This window comes from Apodemus sylvaticus, chromosome 1 (genome assembly GCF_947179515.1).
Source record: "Apodemus sylvaticus chromosome 1, mApoSyl1.1, whole genome shotgun sequence".
Classification (NCBI taxonomy): Eukaryota; Metazoa; Chordata; class Mammalia; order Rodentia; family Muridae; genus Apodemus; species Apodemus sylvaticus.
The window spans coordinates 96,164,850-96,189,097 of NC_067472.1; the positions used below are offsets into that span (position 1 = coordinate 96,164,850).

The following is a 24,248-nucleotide window of genomic DNA, read 5'->3' on the forward strand; positions in this document are numbered from 1 at the left end:
AAAGAAAAATAATAATAAGCCAGTGTTCCTTACTGAGTGTTGCATATAACGATGCAGAGAAACAGGAGTCCTCAGTGTACATCAGCACAGCCATCCTAAGGTTAAACATTAAGCATTAGTAAATGCCCCAGCAATTTTCTTCCCAGGTATCCATTCAGGAGAAATGAAAATGTATGTTAACACAAAAAGCTACATATGAAAGTTTATAGCAAATTCTTCAAAGATGGGAACAGTCCAACTATCTGTCAGCAGAGGAATGGTTAACCAGTAGTTAGCACACACTGCTGTGTGTTAAACACGCCACACAGTGGATGGTACCTAGCTGTAGAAAGAGCATGTGCAGTATGACCGCATTAGTCTGAAATGTTCAAAATAGACACATCTGCAGGTTCAGAAAGTAAGAGCTCTGAAAGGCTGAGAATGAACAGAGAATAACAATTGTGGACACAGGGTTTCTTTGGAGCACAGAGAAAATGTCCTAAAGTTCATCTTGACAGTTGGCGCAATTCTGTAAATATATTAAGACTGTTGAGTTGCAGCCTAAGTTGGTAAATTCTATGATGTGTAAATTGTATCTCAATAAAGCTGTTACTTACTGATTTTGTCTGAGTCAGGAGCTAGAGACACAGCTCAGTGGTAGAGCACATGTTTAACACGTGTGGAGCCTGGCTCTGATCCTCAGCACTGCAAAAATAACAAATGCCAACAATTCCCAAACCCACTTTTACAGCCTGAGGCCTAGTTCATCCCCAATTAAGTAAGATGCCGTTCTGAGAGGGGTCTTCAAGATACAGGACGATCTGTACTGAATCCTACACATTCCAGAACAAATTGGGATGAGCTGGACACCTTCCTCCAGGGAACATTCCTTTAGGATGGGCCCAGCATCTGCCTGATCCAAGAAAGGTGCAGGGATTGTCCTGTTCTCAGGCCTGCTCTGGGGGTGACACAGAGTAGTGAAGACATTTTCCTTCTTCAGGCAGTAAAACAAGCCTGACAAGTAAACAGAACAAGCCAGAAACACAACCTTGGAGACGGTGTTCCACTAGGCTTCCAGTTGTCTCCACAGTTACATTGTCACACAACAATAACAACTGACGTTAGGACTCACACTCATTAAACATATCCATGTACCTCTCTACAGATATTTTCTAGCTTCCTCAAAGCTAGGCAGGGTCATATGATCAGTCATGGTCCTTCACAAATAGGCAGGGCTCTGCTGTGTTCTTGAAGGCCCTCATTGGTCCTCCCTCTAACAGACTTCAGTTCAGCTTCCCAGCTACCAGCTCTTTTGATCTGTAGGCTCCAAGACAACACCACAATGTAAAAGGCCGCAGAGTGACCATGTATCACCTGACCCTTATCCCAAAGCTCTGAGTTACTCCTAGTGGTTCTACAACCCTCTTACACCCTCATTACAGCAGAGAGCAGCTGGAAAATTGGCTGTCCTCTGGTCTAAGGTAACATGCCTCTTGCCAAGACCCAGAAGGGGATTACCAAGGCCAGAGTAGCTGGAGGAATAAGAATCTATGGACCATCCCGGGAAAACCTGGAGGTGCCTTTCAGCCACAGCTTCTGACAGAGTGTGAGATTTCCAGGTGGTATATATGGCTTTGGGTGGCTTTCTATACTTTAGTAAAGGAACAAGATATTCCTCAATATGGTATCCGCTGAGGGCACACTTTATGTTCAAAGATGAGTCATATCCTTACATAATCAAGAAAGGAAGCAAGCTTTCTTGAGTCAAAAAAGATGATTTTCCCATTTACGAGGGTGTTGTCTTCATGACCTCATGTAATACTGGTGTTATCTTAGCTACTTTGCTATTACTGTGATAAGTCACCAGGACAGGGAAACTTATAGAAGAAAAAGTTTATTGGGGGCTTAGTTTTAGAGGACTGGAGGCCATGACCATTATAGCAGGGAGCATGGCAGGCAGGCAGGCAGGCAGGCAGGCAGGCAAGCAGGCATAGCACCAGAGCAATAGCTAACAGTTTACATCTTAATCTGAACCTCAAAGTCCATGCCCCATGACACACCTCCTCCAACAAGGCCACACCTCCCAAGTCTTCCCAAACAGTTCCACTTACTGGGGACCAAGCATTCAAATATACGAGCCTATGGCGCAGTTCTCATTCAAGCCACCACAATTGAAGGTACCCCTATACCATCACATTAGGGAGTAGGCTTTTAACATATAAGCTTGGGTGGGACATGGGTAATTAATTCACAATAAAATACAAGTCAGGAATAGGATGACTCATCCAGTAGATCAGTGGTTCTCAATCTTCCTGGTGCTGTGACCCTTTAATAGCTTCCTTATGTTGTAGTGACCGTAAAATTATTTTTGTTGCTACTTTATAACTATAATTTTGCTATTGTTATTAATCATAATATAAATATCTGATATGCAACCCTCATGAAAGGGTCATTTGACTCTCCCAAAGGGGTTGAGACCTGCAGGTTGAGAACCATTGTAGTGGAAACACTTGCTGAGTCCGATGACCTGAATTCAACCCCCAGACCCCACAGTGGACGGAGAGAGCTGAGTCCCAGGCCTCTTCTCTGCATGCCTATCACCCTCAGGACTGGTAGGTAATCCTCTTTTGCATCCACAATGGCTCTGGATCAGATGGGCTTCCTTTATCTAGCTATCAACTCAGAGAGATACTGAGTAAAAGCCACCTTCTGAGGGGGTCACCAGCCCCAGGGGACCACTCAGGAGATCAGTTCTTATATCAGTTGTGGCTCTTCAAAAAATGTGACTTTCTTGCATGCTGGGGATCAAACTCAAGGTGTCCCCCATGTATACAAGCACTCAGCCACCGAGCTGCACCCAGCCCGCTCCCCTTTCACAGTGTTTCCTTATTCCCCAGCCAGCCCTGCCTTCTCCTTCAGCTGCTTACATTTCTATGAGGAGTAGCTGGAAATTCTCAAAGCTAGTTAGAAAGGACAACCAAAAGGAAGAAAACGGAAGGGATGCTGGGGAGCTGGCAGGGTATCACAAAAGCTATGCCGTGTGCTTCCCCCCACCCCCTCTCTCTCATTCTTTCAGGTAGGTATTGAACACAAGCTCCTTGCTTGCTCTGTTGATGAGTAGAAATAGTAATGGTGGTGGATGGTACTGGTGATTTTGTTGTCAATTTGATACAAGCTCGGGTCATTTGGGAAAAGGGAACCACAACTGAGAAAATGCCCCCATCGGGATGGCCCACAGGCAAGTCTATGAAACATTTTCTTAATGACTGATGTGAGAGAGCCCAGCCCTCTGTGGGCAGTAGTACCTCTGGACTGGTCCTGGGTTGTATAAGAAAGCAAGCAGAACTAGGCAGTAAGCAGTGTTCCTCCGTGGTCTCTGCTCTAGTTCCTGCCTCCATGTTCCTCTCTTAGGTTCCTGCTTTGACTTCCCTTTACGATGGACTCTAGCTATAACTTGAAAGAAATCCTCCTCTACCCAGATTGCTTTTGATCACAGTGTTTATCACAGCAAACCAGAACACTGATGGAACACCAACCCATAAAGCACTGATCTGAGTACTTTACACTAAGTACTCACTTGCTTCTTACAACCCCTATTTCTGTTTTGTAGGAAGAAAAACTCTTAAGACCCGGTGGGAAGTGAACAGACTTGCCACACTGCTGACGAATGACTACATTCGTAAGTGAAGGGCCTCTTAGGAGGGATGGCTTCCAGGGACTGCGAGTCCCAACGTCTACAACGGTGTAATGTGGTCATCCAGCACATTGCTGAGCTTATTTCTTGGCACAGACAAAAACTGAACATCTGGACAAGACAAAAGAAAGGACCTATTCTTGTTCTGGGTCTGGGCAGGAAAGAAAGAGGAAGGTGTCCTGGCTAGCTGGGATATGGTCCTGCCTTAATTGTCCTAGCTACCTGTCCCTTTGGATTCCTTTTACCTACCCAGGTTAGACACAGCAGCCCATGGAGTACTCGGCCTATGGTGTGTTTACCCAAGGTGACCCCAGTGACGTTCCTCTTAGCCTGTAGAAGCAGAGGGTGGTCGAGAGCCACAGTGCTGAAGGAGAGCGAGAGGGATGTATGCCAAGACTGTGGCTTCTGATTCATGGAAGGCATTGTGAGGAGAGGTGGCAGGAAGGCATGGGGCAAGTATCTGAACAGGACCTGTAGGAAAAGGGAAGGACCCAGCAGCCCTTATAAAGTTTCCAAACAGCCTGTTGGGTGGACCCCAGAAGGATAAAGTGGTTGGCTATGTCCTCTTTCCATGAGGCACAGTCTTTTTTAGCCTGGTGCTGGGAATGGAACTCATGTCCTTCTTAAGACCAGTAGGAATGCTTGTTTGTTTGTTTTTCTCTGTATAACCCTGGATGTCCTGGAACTCACTCTGTAGATCAGGCTGCCTTCTAACTCATAGAGATCCACCTGCTTCTGCCTCCAGAGTGCTGGGATTAAAGATATGCACCGTCACTGCCTAGTCACCAGTGGGAATGCCTAACTCTGAGCCATCCCTCCAGTCCCTCAGAGGTTTCTTAACAACCTTTTGGGGATGGTAAGATTTTCCTTCAGGGAAAAGGAGATGCCAAAAGGGAGGTCACCTATTAAACCGATTTAAAATGTGGTAGTTCAGTGTGGCAGGTGACAGGGGCAGAAGTTAGAGAGGCAGGTTTGAAGAAGATTGTCCAGAGAGACTGTTTCCGAAACAGCTGCTGCCAGGACATGTACCGCGGTGCTCCTGCTGACCTGAAGTTGGCTACAGTACCACGTGGAGCTGAGGCCTCTCAGTAGCACCTCGGATAAGATTTTCTTTGGGGAGCGGATGAAGGAAAGGGGGCAGCATTCCATATTTGGGTTAAGTGAGGACAGAGAACAGCTGCAGAGAGTGGGAAGCCAGGAAGACACAGGAAGGGGAAGGAGAAGCAAACTTGAGCGTGAACCAGGAAACTTACCACAGGGCAGGGGGAGGGCTTTGGAACGCGCACAGTATACAGGAGGAATACTTGCCAGAGGAAGAATGATCTGGCCGTCTGGGGGACGTGAGGATGCAAAGACAGCAGATCAGTGAGCTGCAGGTGTGCAGAAGGGAGGAAGAAAAACCTCCAGGTCCGCCCACCAGGAAGACAGCAGAAAAACCTCCAGGTCCGCCCACCGCGAAGACAGCAACTCGGTTGGTTAGCTCCAAACGCTTTAGCACATATCTTCTGCATATACTTTCCCCTTTCCCTCTATCCCCCTCATGACTTGAATTCCTGATCCCCCTGCCTACGCCTCTCAAGCGCTAGGATTACAGGTCTACAGCAGTGTGCTGAGTTTATGTACTGCTGGGGTCAAACCCAGGGCTGTGTGCAGGTGGGTCACTCTAGCCTCACCACATTATCCTATACAAATGCAGACTTCTACATCTAACTTCTTCTTCTTCTTCTTCTTCTTCTTCTTCTTCTTCTTATTATTATTATTATTATTATTATTATTATTATTATTATATTGGGATGTGAGGACTGAAGCATGGGGCCAGAGTGAGTATTTTGAAAATCAGTTCTCTCCTTCTACTATGAGTTCTAGGGATGGAACAAAGGTGATCAGGCTTGGCAAAATTTTTAACAGTTTATGAGTTTGTGTATGTACATGTGTGGAGATGCCCTTGGAGGCCACAAGAGAGCATCAGGTCCCCTAGAGCTAGAGTTACAGTCAGTTGTGAGCTGCCTGGTATATGCTGGGAACAGAACTGTCCTCTGAAAGAGCATTAAGCGCTTCTCACAGCTGAGCCATCTGTCCAGCTCCCTGCACATCTGAGTTTTGAAGTGAGATTTGACTTGTGCATTTGCAGCCTGCCCCTTCCACTTTATATACTATTATGAGCACCTTTCCATTTCAGTAAACACTCATCATTGGTCCTATTTTCAAAGGACGTGTAGCAAAAAGTCATATTTAAAGATCAAAATGCAAGGAACAGCTTTCCTGCCCCCTGCATGGGGAGGGCTGAGCACAAGTGTGGGGCCTCACAGGGTGGGGCTGCCCTTCCAGGAGAGAGACTTGCTTCCCCACTCTCTCTGGGCCAAGAGGAACTGGCAACTTTAATTCAATACCACAGCCTGGGCATGGAGCAGTGACTCACCAGGACAGTGCCTTCCCCAGATAATCCTGCCTTTCACTGCCACTGGATCTTAGAGAACAAGTCTTAGCTTTTGCTCGGCCCTGGCCCAAGAAGATCTGTGGACTTTCAGCTCACTGAATCTTTCAGTTATGCTACTTCCCATTTCTGTTAACTTGGAACTATGTGTGTGTGTGTACACATATGTGAATGTGTGTGTGTGCACATATGTGAATGTGTGTGTGTGCGCACATATGTGAATGTGTGTGTGTGTGCACATATGTAAATGTGTGTGCCTGTGAGTATGCATTTGCTGTGCCTGGGTGTGAGTACCTGAATGCACGCACACATGTGTGAAGTCAGAGGAAAATTAATGGGAGTCAGGTCATCAGGTTTGCATAGCAAATGTCTTTACCTGCTGAACTATCTCCCTGGTCTGGGATTTCTTTTGTTGTGTTTTGCTTTGGTTTGTTTTTGACACAAGATCTTGCTGTGTAGCTCTAGCTGGCCCGAATTTTTTCTATGTACAGACTGGGCCTCAAACTCATAGAGATCCGTCTGTCTCTGCCTCCCTCCGAAGTGCTGAGGTGTGCACCTCCACACACCGTTCTTTGGTTGTGTGCAAATGCAACCAAAGCTTGCTCTGAGAGTCTTCTATGATATTGAGATGAGCTTTTCAGCATAGGCTCCTGGATTTGAACCCCGGGTCCTGGTTGCTTGTGCCCTCTGGGGAGGTCTGAGTGGCCGGCCCTGTTGGAGGAAGCGCATTACTGGGGATGGGTTTTGAGAATTTAGAGCCTCACATGCTTCTGCTTTGCCATCTCCGCTTCCCACTTGTGGTTGAGGATGTGACCTCTCAGCTTGTTGTCCTGGTTCCCGTATCTGCCACTCACTGTCACACCTCCAGGCCATGAGGGACTCTTTTTTCTCTGGACCCACATGCCCAAATAAACTCTATTTCTATAAATTACCATGACTATGGTACTCTTTTTTTTTTTTAAGACTTATTTCTTTCTTTCAGACCCACAAGAAGAGGGCATCAGATCCCATTACAGATGGTTGTGAGCCACCATGTAGTTGCTTGGAATTGAACTTAGGACCTCTGGAAGAGCAGTCAGAGCTCTTAGTAGCTGAGTCATCTCTCCAGCCCCAGCCATGGTGTTTTGCCACAGCAACAGAACAGTGACTAATACAGTCTCGCTCTGTAACCCAGGCTGGTGTTGAACTCACAGAAATCATCCTGCCCCGGACTTTTGAGCACTCATGACAGGCTTGAGTTACCAGGCCTGCTTCTCCATATGTGGGTTCTGTCTATTGTGCCTTCAGTGGTATGCAGGAGTTCAGGTATGGCCTGATCTAGTCTGATTCTATTCCTCTGAGATACTGACTTTGTCCTCAGGTTAGCTTCCTTCATGGTAGCAAGATGGACTTGGGATCACAGCCAGCATGAGGGAGAGGGCTTTACATCAGAACAGCTCATGAGCAGGATTGTCAGGTATCATGGTTGGTACTCAGGTAGTACACTGCGGAGCTTGAGAGGCAAACCCAGTCTCCAGGTTCCCTCGCACCTTGGTGTCTGGGTGTGACTTCCTCCCTGCTGGTGGAAGGTGGAAGGGAGGCAGGAGGAGTTGTTTTCCAACTGCTTTGGTGTTTGTCCTTCGGAGCAGGGTTGTTGATGAGCTGTTGGATGTGGAGAAGGTGTTGCTGGGATGACAACTTTCAGGTCTTGAGTGGTTCCGGGATTTTTTTTTTTCTCTCCTTCCAATTTTTATTTTGTTTTGAGAGTCTATGCAGCCCTGGCTGGCGTGGAACTCCCTGTGCAGATTAGCTAGCTTCTGATTTAGAGATCCACAGGCTTCTGCCTCCCAGCTGGGATTAAAGGAGTGCATCCCTGCGGCTGGCCTAGGACGCACGCACGCTAGGACGCACGCACGCACGCACGCACGCACGCACGCACACACGCAGCACATCTGGGCGAGTTCCTGATGGTCCCACCAGCTACAGATGCAGTAGTGGCTTCCCCGTTGGCTCCAGTTCTGTGTCTTTAGGAATTCTTCCTGAAAGGCCAGCCCAGAGCTCCGTCCTTCAGCTCTGCCCATCGGTATTCAGAGCTCTCTGTCACTCCTTGTCTGCTTTTCGGCTTCCTGTGCTGAAACCTCATGGTACCATAGGGAGATTCCTTCTGGGATCTGGTCAGAGCTGGTTATCTCCCCGAGCCCCAAGCTTCTGACTTGTACTGTGCCTAGAGAGATTAGTAAATCCATTCTTCCTAACCAGCAGGGGCAAGTAAGTGCCTACTCTGCCCATTGCGGATGGAGGGACCACAAGGAAATGCGGTGCAGACTGGGCTGGGCTTCTGTGGGTCCTGGTTCCACTGGAGTCAACATTCCTCTTCCTGCATTCTTTCTCTATGCCAAAGACAGCCCCAACTCACTGCAACCTTTTGAAACAAGGATACTCATCCTCAGTCTACATCTGGGGAAACAGTCTCAGAGAGGTTAAAGTAACCTACCCAAGATGTCCTGCCAAGATGTTGCCGATAATAAATGGCAGGATTCAGGTTAGCATCCAGGTCTGTCTGCATCCACAGCATTTGCATTTAAAATGTCTTCTCACTTTAACTTTGAAGGTTATGCATATTCATTAGGGAAGTGTTGATATTAATTATGAAGGTGATGCATATTCATTAGGGGAGTGTTGCTAACACACCTTGTCATGGCTGCAAGATAGAAGCAGAACTAATCTTTTTTTCTCATTTCTCACTTGACCTTCACATGGAGTGGAGAAGAGAACCACCCATTACAGAACTGCACTGGTAAGCCAGGTGGTGGTGGTGGACATCCCCTTGATCCCAGCACTTGGGGGCTGGGCTGGGGTGGTGGGCAGAGGCAGGCAACTCTCTAAGTTCAAGGCCAGCCTGGTCTACAGAGAAAGTTCTAGGACAGCCAGGACTGTTACAGAGAAACTCTGTATTGGAAACCCCTCCATCCCCAAGAAAAACCCCAAACCAAACCAAAATAACGAAACAACCAAAAGTTCACAAGTCCGTGGATCTTTAGAGGGAAGAAATCAGTTCACACTCATCTGACCGAGGATCTGGGTGGTTTCTAGAGGGTGACTACCGCTGTGGAGGCTGGGTCTCCTGATATGATGGCAGGAAGCCCTGAGGAACCACCCACAGAGGGAGGACTCATGCGGCAGGCCTCCCACTCAGGTACCAAAGGAGCAACTTAGGTGGACCCACTGTAGCTCCGCAGAGGGACTGTATGATACAGTCTAGGAGCTGGTCAGCATTGCCATCAGAGAGACCACTGAAGTCAGTGTCCCGGGGTCGGTATCTCAGGATGCTGTGCAGGGCCTCTTGGCCTCAGAGAACAATCTGACAGCAACTCTGCAAGTCCTCAGTGCATAGGAACGTCTCCAGCTCGTATTCACGCTCCTCTGATAGACATGCTCAGAAACAGCGCTAGACACCTCGTGCTTCTTCCCCCTCTGAAGCTGTCTTTGTATTCATCTACTTTCTGCTCCTGCAGAAGGTCCTTGTTTCCCAGTCAGGTCTAGGTAGAGGGCAGGAGGGCGTCTAGGTAGAGGGCAGGAGAGCTTTCCAGGCCCCGGTTTCCTATCCCTTCATCTCGTGCCTGGTTGTGTCTCAAACTTCAGTCAGATGTGCTGTGCCTCTGTTTTGTCTCTGTTTTGTCTTGCACATGAACCAGCAGAATCTGGAAGGTGGAGGGGGTTTCTGGAGGTCTCTGAGTCATGTGGAATCTGCAGTATAAGGGGCCTCTAGAAGTCTGTTAGCAACATTAAAGAGATTTATTTTAAATGGTGTGTTTGTGTGTGTGTGCACACATGCATGTGTGCACATCTACGTGTGCTAGAAGGTCAGAAGGTGTGATCACCCGGAGCTGGAGTTAAGGTGGTTGTGAGCTTTCTAACTTGTGTGCTGGGAAACAAACTCTGGTCTACAAAGGGGAGTCGTTATTCTCAATGAACCCTTCAGCCAACTCTCCACACTTAAGCCACTTTAGTCTCCCGCACCTTCCCACCGGATTCGGTTTTTTTCTTTTCTTTTATTGGATATTTTCTTTATTTACATTTCAAATGTTATCCCCTTTCCCACTTCCCCCTCCAGAATTCCCCTATCCTCCCTCCCCTGCTTCCAACCACTGTTTTCTTTCTTTTTTTCCTTTTATTTTTTATTTGATATATTCTTTTTAAAATTTTTTTCACTTTTTAAAATTTTTTTTATATTCTTTATTTACATTTCAAATGATTTCCCCTTTTCTGGATCCCCCTCCCCGAAAGTCCCATAAGCCCTCTTCCCTCCCCCTGTTCCCCAATCCACCCCTTCCCACTTCCCTGTCCTGGTATTCCCCTTCACTACTGCACTGAGCCTTTCCAGGATCAGGGGCCTCTCCTTCCTTCTTCTTGGGCATCATTTGATATATGAATTGTTTCTTGGGTATTCCGAGCTTCTGGGTTAATATCTGCTTATCAGTGAGTGTATTCCTTGTGTGTTCTTTTGTGATTGGATCACCTTACTCAGGATGACAGTCTCCAGTTCCACCCATTTGCCTAAGAATTTCATGATCCTACATCCAACAGAGGGCTTATATCCAAGATATACAAAGAACTCAAGAAGGTAGACTCCAGAGAGCCAAATAACCCTATTTAAAAATGGGGTACAGAGCTAAACAAATAATTTTCACTTGAGGAATATTGAATAGTCGAGAAGCACCTGAAGAAATGTTCAACATCCTTAGTTATCAGGGAAATATAAATCAAAAGAACCCTGAGATTTCACCTCATACCAGCCAGACTGGCTAAAATCAAAAACTCAGGAGAAAAAAGGTGCTGGCAAGGATGTGGAGAAGGAGGAATATTCTTCCACTGCTGGTGGGGTTGCAAGCTGGTACAACCACTCTGGAAATCAGTCTGGAGGTTCCACAGAAAACTGGGCATGATACTACAGGAGGACCCAGCTATACCACTCCTGGGCATATACTCGGAGGATTCCCCAGCATGTAATAAGTATATATGCTCCACTATGTTCATAGCAGCCTTATTTATAATAGCCAGAAGCTTGAAAGAACCCAGATGTCCCTCAACAGAGGAATGGATACAGAAAATGTGGTATATTTACACTATGGAATGCTACTCAGCTATTAAAAATCACTGTTTTCTTTAGCCATGAAAGTTAAGGATGACCTTGAACTTCCTGCCTCTGCCTCTGAGTGGTGGGGTTACGGGCAAGCTTCACCACACTCTGAACTTGGAGTTCTGGGGATCAAATCTAGGGTTTCCTATCTCCTAGACAAATGCTCTATCCCCTGGGCTATGTCCCTGACACAGGGACAACTTTCCTAACAAATATCTGTCCATAACTGTGAAGAAAGATCCCAGTGCTCTTGCACACATGCTCAGAAAGAAGAAATGAGAACTCCGTTTTATCTTCCTTTGAACACTGAGATAAATAATCGACAAAGTGGCTTTACATTCACCTATTAATAAATGAAAGGCACTGCCAGCAACCTATAATGAAATTGCAAAACAGACCAACAGATAATTGCAAAGAATTGCAGCTCACGCTCTTCCTTGTTATCTTATTAATTGGCTCCAGGCAGTAATTAAAAAAGATTGCACCATTTCTGTTACTGGTAATCTTTTATGTGATGATTTTTATCACATAAAATCACACTGACCAGGAGGGAGGGAGGGAGGGAGGGAGGAGAGAGAGAGAGAGAGAGAGAGAGAGAGAGAGAGAGAGAGAGAGAGAGAGAGAGAGAGAGAGAGAGCTTTTCCCACTGGCTGCAGCACTGTTTACTAATGTTTCCACGAGAACTTAAAAGATGTTATCCATTGGTTGTTCAGCCTTCATTGGTCTGGGAGAATAATTCGCCATGACCGTGTCAATGATTCTAAGACTACAGGAGAAAGTCAGTGTGCTACTCTGGCTGCTCACTGGGTAATTGCTACTGAGCCATTTGACCCGAGTTCAATTCCAGGGAATTACGTGATGGAAGAAGAGCTGAGTCCTCTGACCTCCACATGTGGCACCAACACACCACACAAAAGAAATAGTTTTCAAAAGGAAAAGAAAGGCCCCTTGTGAGGAGCACTGTGGTTCTCAGCAGGACCGGGAGCAGACGTTCAGGGCTTAAGGGATAAAAATCACCATCAGCTCTGGCCGCCCTGCCCTGCCTCTTTGTCTTTATTTTATGAGTTTACCGGCTTACTTCAGGAACACGTATACGAGGTTACTTACAAACATATGGGTGACCCCAAAACTGCTGCATTGCCACATCATGGATAGTGACCGGTGGGACCCACAGACTCCCGCGGTCAGTTACCTTCCCTGCTTATATAGATAGAGCCACATTGTCAGCAACTGAGAAGTGTATGGTCTCCTTGGATCCTTGATCCTCTTTTCCCCAGTAGCTTCCCCAGCTCCTGGTGATTGCCTTCTTCACAGCTCACCTGATGATGCATATTCATGAAGTGAGTGTGAATACAGGTCCTGGGTCAGCCTCCTCCTGTCTGCAAAAGGGAACAAATGCAAACAACATTCTGCATATTTTTGATTTATGGGCATGACAGCGCTCCATATCAGAACACAGAGAGTTTCCCCTTCCTTTTGTACAGCTGTATAATGTTCTATGCTCTTAATGTTTGTTAATGCTTATTTAATTACTTATTTATTGGGGGACACATGTACTACAGTATATGCACTGTAGTGCACATTTGGAGGTCAGAGGATGACCTGTGGGAGTTGGCTTTCTTTTCACACTGATGTGCATCCCACGGGTGAAACTCAGGTAATCAGGCTTGGTGACAGGCGCCCTTAGCAGCTGAGCCTTCTCACTGGCCTCATGCTCTGTTTTATGGGGGCCATACCATTTTTATGTTTTGTTATCCAGAAAATTATTCAGTTTTTGTGGTCCAGAAAATGATCTATAATAGCAATATTTTTTGATTTTGAATGAGAGTTTTTTTAAAGCATATAGTAAGCCAAAGTAAAAGAATAAATAGCAAAAGCTAGACAGAAAAACATGATCAAATTGGGTAATCAAAACATCCAGCTGAAACCAACTGAGGAAGGGATGGTATCACATCATCCGGTCCTGAAGGCATCCAGCTAAACTTGGGGAGGTTGAGGCAGTCATCTGGAGTCCAGATTAAGATTACCCTCCTAGGCTGAGCTTCCCACAGCTGGGCTTTCAGAGGAGTTGCAGGTGCCTTTATGTAATGGGATAAACAGCTGAAGATGGCTCACCTTCTGTGTGCTCTCAAGGGCACAGTGTTTCTACCCTTAGAGGACACCCAAGCTCAGGGGAGAAGGGACCAGAGAAGGGGACAGGATGGATGGGATGACACAGGAGGACAGATGCCTGGAATGAGGATAAAGTCCCAGCTAGCTACTTAGAACTCAAACAGCTCATGACAATTACTAACACAGTGTGCACATGGCAAGTTAAGGGTTAAAGCTAACTAGGACTGGGGCTTCCCTGGACACACAAGACCCTGGTCAGTCTCTAGGATAAACAACAAATAAATACACGAGGAGTTAAGTCATGGAGGATTGTCATCTTTGTGATGTTGAGAAATTGTATATAAGAGCGTGTTCTATTTGGATTGTGCTTTAGAAAGCTCATTCACACAGGTCTCGAATGTTATCTGCAAGGTTTATTTCTAGGTACTAATATTACTTCTTTCTATTATGTTTTGTTTTTTTTAATCTATGGAGATGATTCTGTAGTTTTCCCATGAAGACTACTTAGGCACATTACATAATAATTACATAATAATTCCTTGCACTCTGAAATATACTACATTTGGTATGATACTGAATTTTTTTTGTTGTTGTTTTGTTTTCTGAGACAGGGTTTCTCTGTGTAGCCCTGGCTGTCCTGGAACTTGCTCTGTAGACCAGGCTGGTCTTGAGCTCACAGAAATCTGGTTCTGCTGGTTCCAAGTGTTTTTTTTTTCTTGTTTGTTCTGTTCTGTTTTGTTTTTGAAGCAGGATTTCATGTAGCTTAGGTCTTAAACTCACTGTATAGCCAGAGAGTTGGGGGTGTCCTTGAACTCCTGATCCTCCCTGCCTCTTCTTCCCAAGGTCTGTGATTACGGAAGTATTGCAACATATTTGAGTTGATGCTGGATTCTGGTTGCCTTCTCTTCTCTTCTCTTCTCTTCTCTTCTCTTCTCTTCTCTTCCTTTCTTTTTTGCTTTTTTTGGTCTTACTCATTTATAGGGTCTATCCTAGAACTTGCTCTGTAGACTAGGATGGCCTTGAATTCACAGAGATATGTCTACCTGGGATTAAAGGCAAGTGCTGTCAAACCTGGATGGTTTCCTCCTCCTCCTCTTCCTCTTCCTCCTCCTCCTCCTCCTCTTCCTCCTCCTCCTCCTCTACCTCTTCCTCTTCCTCCTCCTTCTCCTCCTCTTCTTCCTCCTTCTCCTCCTTCTCCTCCTCTTTTTCCTCCTCTTCCTCCTCCTTTTCTTCCTCTTCCTCCTCTTCTTCTTCTCTTCTTTTCCCCCTCCTCCTTCTCCTTCTCCTCCTTCTTCTCTTTCTCCTCCTCCTCCTTCTTCAGATTTATTATTTTTATTTTTAAAAATTTTTTTTTTTTTGGTTTTTTGGAGACAGGGTTTCTCTGTGTAGCCCTGGCTGTCTTGAAACTCACTCTGTAGACCAGGCTGGCCTCGAAATCAGAAATCCACCTGCCTCTGCCTCCCAGAGTGCTGGGATTACAGGCGTGTGCCACCAACGCCCGGCTATTATTTTTATTTTAAGTGTGTGTATATATGCCTGAGCATATGTATACTTGCAGGTGCCAGAGGAAGCCAGAAGACGGTGCCAGATTCTCTGGAACTGGAGTGACAGATGGTTGTGAACTGCCTACTGTGTGTGCTGGGAACTGAATCTGGGTTCACTGCAAGAACATGAAGTGCTCTTAGCCACTGAGCCACCTCTCCAGCCCCTCTTTGTAAATTTTCTATTAAGGACTTTTAAGTTATAACCATCAGTGACATTGATATGATTTGCTTTTTTGTGTAGAGTATCACTGAAGTTTGATATAACGCAGAAAGAATTTGGAGGCTCCCCCATCCCTGCTCGGATGTGCTGCCTAAGGGCTTGCTAGCCTCCCCCACTACAGCTCCAGCGCCTACTGCCCAGTGGGTACTGGAGCTATCTGAACCTTCTCTATTTCTTCCACAGAGATCGGCTGCCATCACTCCTCTTGAGACCTCTTTTGCTATTTAGAAACCTTGGCTTTTTCTTCCTGTCTCATGATAACCTATGGTTTTCTTAACTCCCTATTTATATTGTATAGTATTTATGGCTTTCTTAATAAGAGGTCAATAAAAGTGCTTATATCTTAATACTTTTGGGGGTGTATTTATTCTTTCAATAAACCTTTACTGAATGTCTGTGCTTTACCCAGCTGTGCTTGAGGAACACTGATAAATCAGTTAGCACCAGCCTTTATGGGCCTCAGAGCCAAGCTGGGAGGACAGCTAGGGGCTCTGACAGCCATGACTGTGTGCTGGCTGCTGTGTGGGAGGCAGAGGCACCTGCGCTAACCAGAGGTGGTTTAAGGATGACTCTAGAGCTGGGGGGTGGTGGCTTATCCCTTTAAACCTCAGCACTCAGGAGTTGAAAGCAAGAGGACCAGGCATTCAAGTTCATTCTCCACTACACAGGAGTTTGAGGCCAGTGTGGGTTGCCTAAAGACACACACACACACACACACACACACACACACACACACACACACGTCAGGTTATAAAAGCTCCTGAGTACTGTACTCAGGATGCACTGGTTTAAGAATGTTTTCTGGGGAGTCAGAGAGAAAGGTCCCACATTTGGTGTTATACCTTGCTGTCACCATCTTGAAATTGCTTATAATTTCATTTTCAACAACCAAGGGTTTTAAGTACGGTCTCATTATGTAACCCAGGCTGGTTTCAAAACCACAATCCTCTGGCCTCAGTTCCCTGAGCACTGGGATTACAGGTGGGCACCGAGACATTTGGCCGGATGTGTGCTTTGTAAGTGAGGTCTGGTGGGATAACAGCGCATGAAGCAGGCACTTGAGATACCTGGGCCACAGGGTTGTCACTTGTGGGCAGTTTGTTTGCCTGGTGCTTCTGCATGCCTTGGTGGGGCTCTGTTGCAGGGAAATATTAGAAAACGAACCAACTCGTTCCTGCACTAATACGTTGAGCTATTTTCTCCAGCTAGCCCCCCACCCCCACCCTATCGCTGTGTTCCCAGCTCTTGTTCATTTGTCCCTGAGGCCTGTTAGTTCTTCCTCAGCCATAAACCCATGTAGTCAGTAGTCAGTGATCCCACACCCCAGTAACTAAATGGAACTGCCAACTTGCAGGTGTACATCACAATACCCAGTAACCTGGAAAAATCAAGACTCTTAAAGCTGATAATTAACCAATCAGATTTATATAACAATAATATCACAATTTATAAGAAGCCAATACAATAATATCAGAACCAATTGATAATGACAAAAGCTTTATCCCAATTATTTTAATCTTACGATATCACATCTACTTGTGGCTGGTAAACACCACCCCGGTTCACATCTGTGCCATCTTCCTTCTCCTAGCTTCCCCCAAGACACCCTCCAACCCCCTCACCTCCTATCCCCCCATCTTCCCATCCCCCCATTCCCCATCCCCCATCCCCCCCTGCAACTCTTAGCTCCACCTCCCTTTTCCCTGTCCAATCACAGACTTCCCACTGCTCTAATGTGATTGATAGCAGCTATGCCACAGAAGAAAGAGAATCTGAATGGAGGCAGTGTGGAGCCTTTCCTGGGATGTCTGCACCAAGATTAACTCTGGTCTGAGCAACTGAGACAGCAGCCATGGACTCTCTGACAAGAAATGTTTCTAGTAACTTATCACAAAACAAAGCAAACTCATGGACCTTCGGATAGAGCAAAATTCAGGGAATTAGAATTTCCTGAGGAGTTTAGAATCCATGGTGTATACAATGACCACAGCCTTGTAAACACATACACACTTGGAAACCAAGGATAAATAAGAAATGTTGCATTACTAATAATTAGCTCGTAGAACTTCTTGAGATTAGTAAGCAAAGAAAATGGAACGGAGTGAAGACCGCCTGTAAAATGGGAGAAAGCTTGTGCTCAGTGGACATCAGAGACTCAACATCTAGAATGCAAAGAAAGTGAACCAAGAAATCAGACAACTCAATCAATAAATGGACAGACAGTCCTAAAGAAATGAAAGACAAGGCCCATTAAACAGGAAACCACTGTTGGAGCCAGGCAAATGAGTTCTCTTGAAGATTTTGGATCAGAGGGAATTACAGGCATTCGAGGAAGGTGACAGGATGCTATGCTGGCCTGCAGCCAGGGGACACTTCAGCCTGGAGATTAATGTTATGGAATTAGGAAAGAAGTGAACTTTCCAGAAACTGGATGTAGGAAGAGGATCCCAGGTGGGTGGGAGGCCAGGAGTCTGGTGTTTTGAAAGCCTGGGAGGCCTCATCCCCTCAAAGGCTGTTCTGTAGCAGGAAAAGATGGATTCTGAAGCTGCCCAGTGATGCCAAGATGGTGATGTCCAAGTTATAGGACACTTAGCTGTCTCTCCAGAACGGCAAGAATCCTAGACATTGCCCGGGCCACCTGCCTCTTCAGGCCTGGTCATGGCCTGCAGCCTGCAGGAGGGGAGGTGACAGGGAGACGGCTCAGTTCAGGCACAGTGCCTGTGGGGACCTCAGCTAGACAACAGAGGGCAGAAAGTAGCCAGTGCAGAGCCCCCCACCCCCACTGCCCCCACCCCTGTCACTTCAGACTCTGACGTGGTAATATTTAACCCCCCTCCCACATTTCCCCTATGGAAATTCGAAGTCAGAAAACATATTGACTTTAATTTCAAGTGTCAGAAAGGTTGCCCAGGAGTCTGGGCGCTGACAAACTCAAAACAGGTTTGCACGGAAACCAGAACAAACAAAACAGAACTCAGATGATTTCTGACATCTGAGCCAGTTGTGAATTTTTCTCCAGGAATCATAACAACAACAACAACAACAACAACAACAATAATGACCCTTTCAGACAAAAAGCACTAGGCCTCATCATTATGGATTTGTATTCCCGTTGATACATAAACTTGGAGTGACCCAGCAGGGAACAAATGGCAACTGTCCTCGGTCCAGGCCCGAGGGTGCTGGAAGAGGCTACCTCGGGCTTTAACGGGCAGCTTTATGTATTTATGTGCTCTGACTGGAGCCAAAGAGTGCTGCGCTGTGCGCTGTGCCACACAATGGGAAGTTTTGAGTTGGATTTTAGAAGAAATAACTTTGATCGTTTCAAAAGCAATGAGGCCTGATGCACCGGGAGAAAAGAAGGCGGTAATTTATGGCCACCATTAAAGACACCCGACAAAGGCTGGAGGGAACGTTTCACTAAGTGAAGATTTACAAATGTGTTAAAACAAAACAAAACAAAAAAACCACCCTTCAAACTAGAAATAGTGGAGTGTCTCTCTCAGCACCAAATACAAAAGGCGTGGGAGGGAGGAGCCAGAGACAGAGAAAGGGGTGGGACCTGACTGCCTTTACTAGAGAGGAAAGGTTAAAGGGATAACACAGGAAAGTTCTTTTCTTAGAGTCTCCTTCCACAGCAGAATACATAACACCCCCCAAAAGACAGGCTCAGCCTGGGCCCTGAGCAGACACAGGCTGGGGTGGCAGACAGCGGCTCAGAGAGCTGAGGTGGGAGCGATAGCTGATAGCCAGACCGCCAAGAAGATGAGTGCTCGTGGGCATGTGCTGGGTGGGGGGCTTGAGTGAGTTTTTTTTTATTATTATAATAAAGGAGTTAGTGGGTGTGAATATACACTTATACATGTGCAGTATATGAAGCCATACGGCTGTATAGACATGAAGAGATGTGTCAGATTCACAGGGGAGAATGGAATAAGCACCATTCAGATAAATCCGAGTACGAGCATTCGTGTCTCTGCGTATGGCCTTGGGTGCCTGGCCGTGGGGAGCGGGTGCCGTCACAGTCTCTATCTGCAGCTCATCAAATCTGACAAGTATAAGTTCCTGTGGGTCATAGATGCCACCTACACCCAGGACAGCAGGAGCTCTACTACCTGCGGTGGCCCACCCTTGACCTCTGAACCCTTTTTTCTTTCACTTACTTGCAGTTAAGATACACTTAACTAGATTGCAGTGAAGAACTACTCTCTGCAGTGATTTTGAACCCAGATCTCAATTCATCTCTACCTCTGTCTCTGTCTCTGTCTCTGCCTCTCTCTCTCTCTGTGTGTGTGTGTGTGTGTGTGTGTGTGAGAGAGAGAGAGAGAGAGAGAGAGAGAGAGAGAGAGAGAGAGAGAGAGAGAGGGGGAGAGAGAGAGAGAGAGAGAGAGAGAGAGAGAGAGAGAGAGAGAGAGAGAGAGAGAGAGAGAGAGAGATTTCAGCCTCACAGTGTGACTGGTATACTAAGGTATCAGGAGGCCTGGCTAGGGCCGGGCTCAGGCAGTAAAATGAGTAATGGCCTGGCCAAAGCAGCTGGGGTCACTCAGATAGCCTTGTCCTGAGTTCTCTTGATGGGGTATCCCCAAGAAAATGTTGTTGGAGGGGTGCTGGGCCTGGGATCCAGTGTCCCATTGTATGTGGACTAAGCGAGACGTTCTCCGGGTGCCCGTGGCTACTTCAGTTGGGTCAAGTTGGAGGGCGCTCAGCACAGGGGAGTCGAGACTCCGCGAGCGAGCAGGCGAGCGAACTCAGGACTCTGCCGACAGCCGCTCGAGCCACGGCGGCCGCGCCCCCCTCCGCCCCGGGCCGGGGAGGGGCCAGGCGGGCGGGGCGGCACTGAGGACCGTGTGAAAATGAGGCCGGGGCTCCGGGGCGGGCGGGGCTGGGGGTGTCGGCGGGCGCAGAGGTCCGGAGACCGCACACGCCTCCCCGTGCCGCTGCCGCCGCAGGCTCTACGCGGCTCGGCGCGCTGCGGCTGCCATGGGGGTCGCGGGGTGCGGCCGGCCTCGGGAGGCCCGGGCGCTGCTGCTACTGCTGCTGCTGCCGCTGCCGCTGCTGGCCGCCGTCGTCACTCCCGACCGGGGTCGCACCAACGAGCCGCTCGAGGGTGAGTGTGCAGCCGCGGGGCGCACCTGGCAAGGCGCAGGACAGGGGCTTCTGAATCCCCTTGCCTAGTTTATTGATCCAGAGAGCCCTCATCCCCGGTCCCTGCCGTCGAAGGGGACAGAGGCTCCTGCTCCCGGTTGTTGACCTTTCCTGCCCTGGTACCTATCGGTTTTTTTTCCCCCAGGGTCTCTGAGAGTGCCTGTTGTCCAGATTGTCGCTGGCTGGCGCTGGCTGGGACTGGGGTCTGGGTCCAGCTCCCCCTTGTGTAGATGGGGAAACTGAGCTCGTGGCAGTTTGGCCCCCCTTTTCCTTTGGGGCTGATAAGTTGTGCTGGCTCCAGGATGAGCTGAGGAGACTGCTGTGGGCACGGAACTGTTACCGTGCCAAGACCTCGAATGTCCCTAAGCCTCCAGATTTGGCTCAGCCATGTATTAACAGAGTAGACTCTGCACCGTCTACTTTGACCGAACTTAAAATTCTTTCAAAACTCATTCGTTTTTATCTTCATATCCAGGAGTGATATCGACCCTGGAAATGCTTTGGCTATGGTGGGTTTGCGGGTTGAGAGAACTGGCAGAGTTGGTGCTGGGGCTTCTGGGACACCATTGCACATCCCAGACTCAGAAAGCCGAGAGACAGCTGTTTTAGCGGTTCTCTGGAACTTTCTAGCCAACTCTGCTCTTCATTTCTGTCCCTTAGCAGACAGTCTACTGTATTCTTATATGCCAGGCGCGGTGCTGGCTTGGCATCAAAGAGCTGGTTCCGTTGTTAGGGCACTGGAGAGACAGGTGAGAGTGGACAGGGACAGCCCTGTGTACTCTGTGCTCTGAATGAGTACATGGGAGTTTGTGGTGGGAACGGCTACCTGACATTAGGGGATCGTGGGTTACTTCCAAGAGGAGGCACATCTGAACTGAGTCTTGGAGGCCAGTAAGGGTGGCCTTGGGTGATTCCACTTGGAACAGTGAGTCTGGAAATGGGCCTGGGCATGGTGTAGTTTATCCCAGAGTGTCAGAGTGGTCTGGGGAGAGGAGGAGGAGGAGGAGGAGGAGGAAGGGGAGGAGAGAGTGAGAGTGAGAGTGTGAGAGAGAGAGAGCCTATCACTCACAGCTTGGATAGCGTACCAGGTACTTGCTGTGTTCTTTTGCAGATGTGGATGAGTGTGCCCAAGGGCTAGATGACTGCCATGCTGACGCGCTGTGTCAGAACACACCCACTTCCTACAAGTGTTCTTGCAGGCCTGGCTTCCAGGGTGAAGGCAGGCGGTGTGAGGGTAAGTGACCTGGGCCACCTCCTTAATTTATGTAGCTCCTGAAGTCTAAATAACCACTCCTACCTTGAGTTCTGCCACCTGCTCTTTGGAATGATTTTCAGATCCTCAAATGGCTGGGTCATTAGGTCCTTTCCCCGAATGATTACAGTTTTCTCTGGCTCCAGAAGGTCCTTTTGTGTGGCTCCTGGAAAAGGAAATGCAATGCTTTGCTATCTTTCGATTCCACTCACCAGGAGAGCCAGACAGAACTTGAAGGACCCTGCCTCCCTGGAGACTAAGGACTGGAGTCCTGCTCTCTGCTGTCGCTGGAGAATCCATCCTGTCTGTGGTTTTGGGCTGACCTGCTAGGCTTTAGAATTCTACCCAGGCACTGCCTTATTCGAGTGGTAGGTTCAGACTGGAAAGATATATGCAGAGGAAGAGTTTTAGTTCTTCAGTGCTGCAGACCTGAGATCCTGAAGTCTGGACTCTGCCCATTAGTTCAGTGACTGAACTCAAGCTCAGAACTGAATAAAAACTGCTCTCACAGGAGGAGGCAGAATGTTAGTCCTGACAGGGCAATTCAGGGAACTTTGGGTCATTTCCATTTCTCGATCTATGGATGAGGACACTGAGGACAGGAGACTTGGGGGCCATAAACACTTGATTAGTCTTGAAGTCGCATCCCCACCTTTGCCCCAGATCCTGGTCCCTCGAGCTTACTCAGCCTGCAGCTGCCTCTGGTTGTACTAGACATCTCTATAGAACTGAGGAGAGGTATTTGAGCTCAGTTCTGGTGCTTCTTCCTGCCTCTGGACCCAACCTTAGTGAGCATATTGGAGGCCTCTTTCACTCTGAGAGCTTTTAAACTCTTAAAAACTGAGCTTATCTTCTGGTGGGAGTTGATCTGAACCCCTGCAAATATGAAACCTACATAGTAAGGTGGGAAGTCTTGGAAAACCACACTAACTTCTTTAGGCAGGAGGAAAGCGTAATCCACGTCTATTCGGTGGTGTTTGATGTCTTGATGTTTCAAATGATCCTGTCTCACCACATGGCCTCTGAGAAGTCCAGTTCTTGGTGCTGGACAGTATGTAACATCCAGAGGGACCTGGCACATGTGGTAGACACTCACTCTTGCATTTTGCTGCTGTTCTTGTTTTAATTTTGAATTTTTTTTTTTTTTTGGTTTGTTTTTTGAGACAGGCTCTCATGTAGCCCAGCATGGCCTCACTCAGACATATAAGCAAGTGCTGGGATCGTAGGTGCATAGTGTGACGCCCAGCTATATTTTCTTTGTATTTATTTACTTGTTTATATTTTAATTATGTGTTCACATGTCTATGTATATAGGTTTGTGCATGAGAGGGCAGATGTTCTTGAAGACCAGGGGTGTCAGATCCCTCAGAGCTTGAGTCACCAGCAATTGCTAATGAATGCTGGGAACTGAGCTCACATCCTTTTCAAGAACAGTGCATGTTTTAACTGCTGAGCCACCTCTTTAGCCCCCCCTCACTTTTTTTTTTTTTTACTTTTTAAAAATGTGTAGTTTTTTCTTTTTAAGGGAACTTTTTATTTAGAAATACTTTCAGGCCAGAAAGGTTGCAAACCACACGAAGCTCAAGGCTGTTTGCCAGCATCTCACCCCATGCCATCAGCTCACACAATGGTATAGTCACCTAAGCCAGGGAATTAACAATGGCACGATATCATTTTAAAAAGCTGTAAACATCATTCAAATTTCATCAAATTTCCCCCGATGTTCTGCTTCTGCTCCAGAGTTAATTTCAGGTCCTGACCCACACAGTCAATGCCTGCGTCTCTTGTGTTTCTGCAGTCTTTGTCCCGAGCATCAACTTTTTTTGAGACAGGGTCTCTTGTAGCTCAGGCTGGCCTCGAACTTTCTCTGTAGCTGAGGAAATGATGCCATCAAACTCCTGATCCTCCTGCCTTCACCTCCTAAGTGCTACATTTCAGGCATGTGACACCTTATCTGACTTACCTGATACTGAAGACTCAACAGAGTCTTTCTCATGCTAGGCAACTGTCAACTGCCTGATGTGGCCGTGTGGTTGCTGAGAACTGAACCTGAGTCCTTTGCAAGAGCAGCAAGTGTCCTAAATGCCAAAGCCATCTCTTTGGTCCCAGCACTGACACTTTTTGTGAACACTGTGATCTCATTTGCTTCACGATAAGAGAGAGGCAAAGACTTGAAAGAGCATAGTGTGGTGGCTGTGCTAAGAGGGTTGCCATGAGTTTGAGTCTAGCCTTGGCTATACACCAAATGTAAGACTAGCCAGAAGAACATGTGTCTTCTCATGGTATGGTTTGCTGGCATTTCAGTAAAACTGTCATGGAAACACCACAGTGATTTTCCCAGTAAACCACATCAGTGATATATGATGTCACTATGCCCCATTCAGATGATGCTAACCTTGTTTCACACCCGGTTTAAGACAGTGTCTGTTGAGTGGGGCAGTGGTGGCAAATGCCTTTAATCACAGCACTGGGAGGCATTTCTTTGAATTTGAGGCCAGCCTGGTCTACAGAGTGAGTTCCAGGATAGCCAGGGCAACACAGAGAAACCCTGTCTTGAAAATGAAACAAAACAAAATAAAAGGATGGTGTCTGCCGATTTCTCTACTCCAAAGTTACTATTTCCTTCCCATATTTACTGTGGAAGCATATTTGGGGGAGGGTCCTTCTGAAATGTCAAGTCTTTGTTCACGGATTTTGGTGTCCAGTCATGGATAGTGCCTGTGGCAATACGCACCTCCTTGAACCTTTG

The 24,248-nt window shown here is 47.2% G+C and overlaps 1 protein-coding gene and 1 long non-coding RNA gene across 3 annotated transcripts in view; both read left to right on the plus strand.

Annotated features, from left to right (window-relative positions):
- Nucleotides 1-3,669: 3,669 nt before the first annotated feature.
- LOC127698108 (uncharacterized) lies at nt 3,670-15,449 on the plus strand. The gene is made up of 2 exons (XR_007980681.1): nt 3,670-5,144; nt 14,897-15,449. It is a non-coding gene; the product is annotated as an uncharacterized LOC127698108 (long non-coding RNA).
- A 4,560-nt stretch (nt 15,450-20,009) lies between these two features.
- Nucleotides 20,010-24,248, plus strand: part of Scube2 (signal peptide, CUB domain and EGF like domain containing 2) — a 69,494-nt gene continuing 65,255 nt past the window's right edge. For both annotated transcript variants that reach the window (XM_052201375.1, XM_052201385.1), the window contains exons 1-2: nt 20,010-20,209; nt 21,359-21,481. In XM_052201375.1, the coding sequence (XP_052057335.1) occupies nt 20,083-20,209; nt 21,359-21,481 (250 nt within the window). In that variant the 5' untranslated portion in view covers nt 20,010-20,082. The remainder of the gene's footprint in view (nt 20,210-21,358; nt 21,482-24,248) is intronic.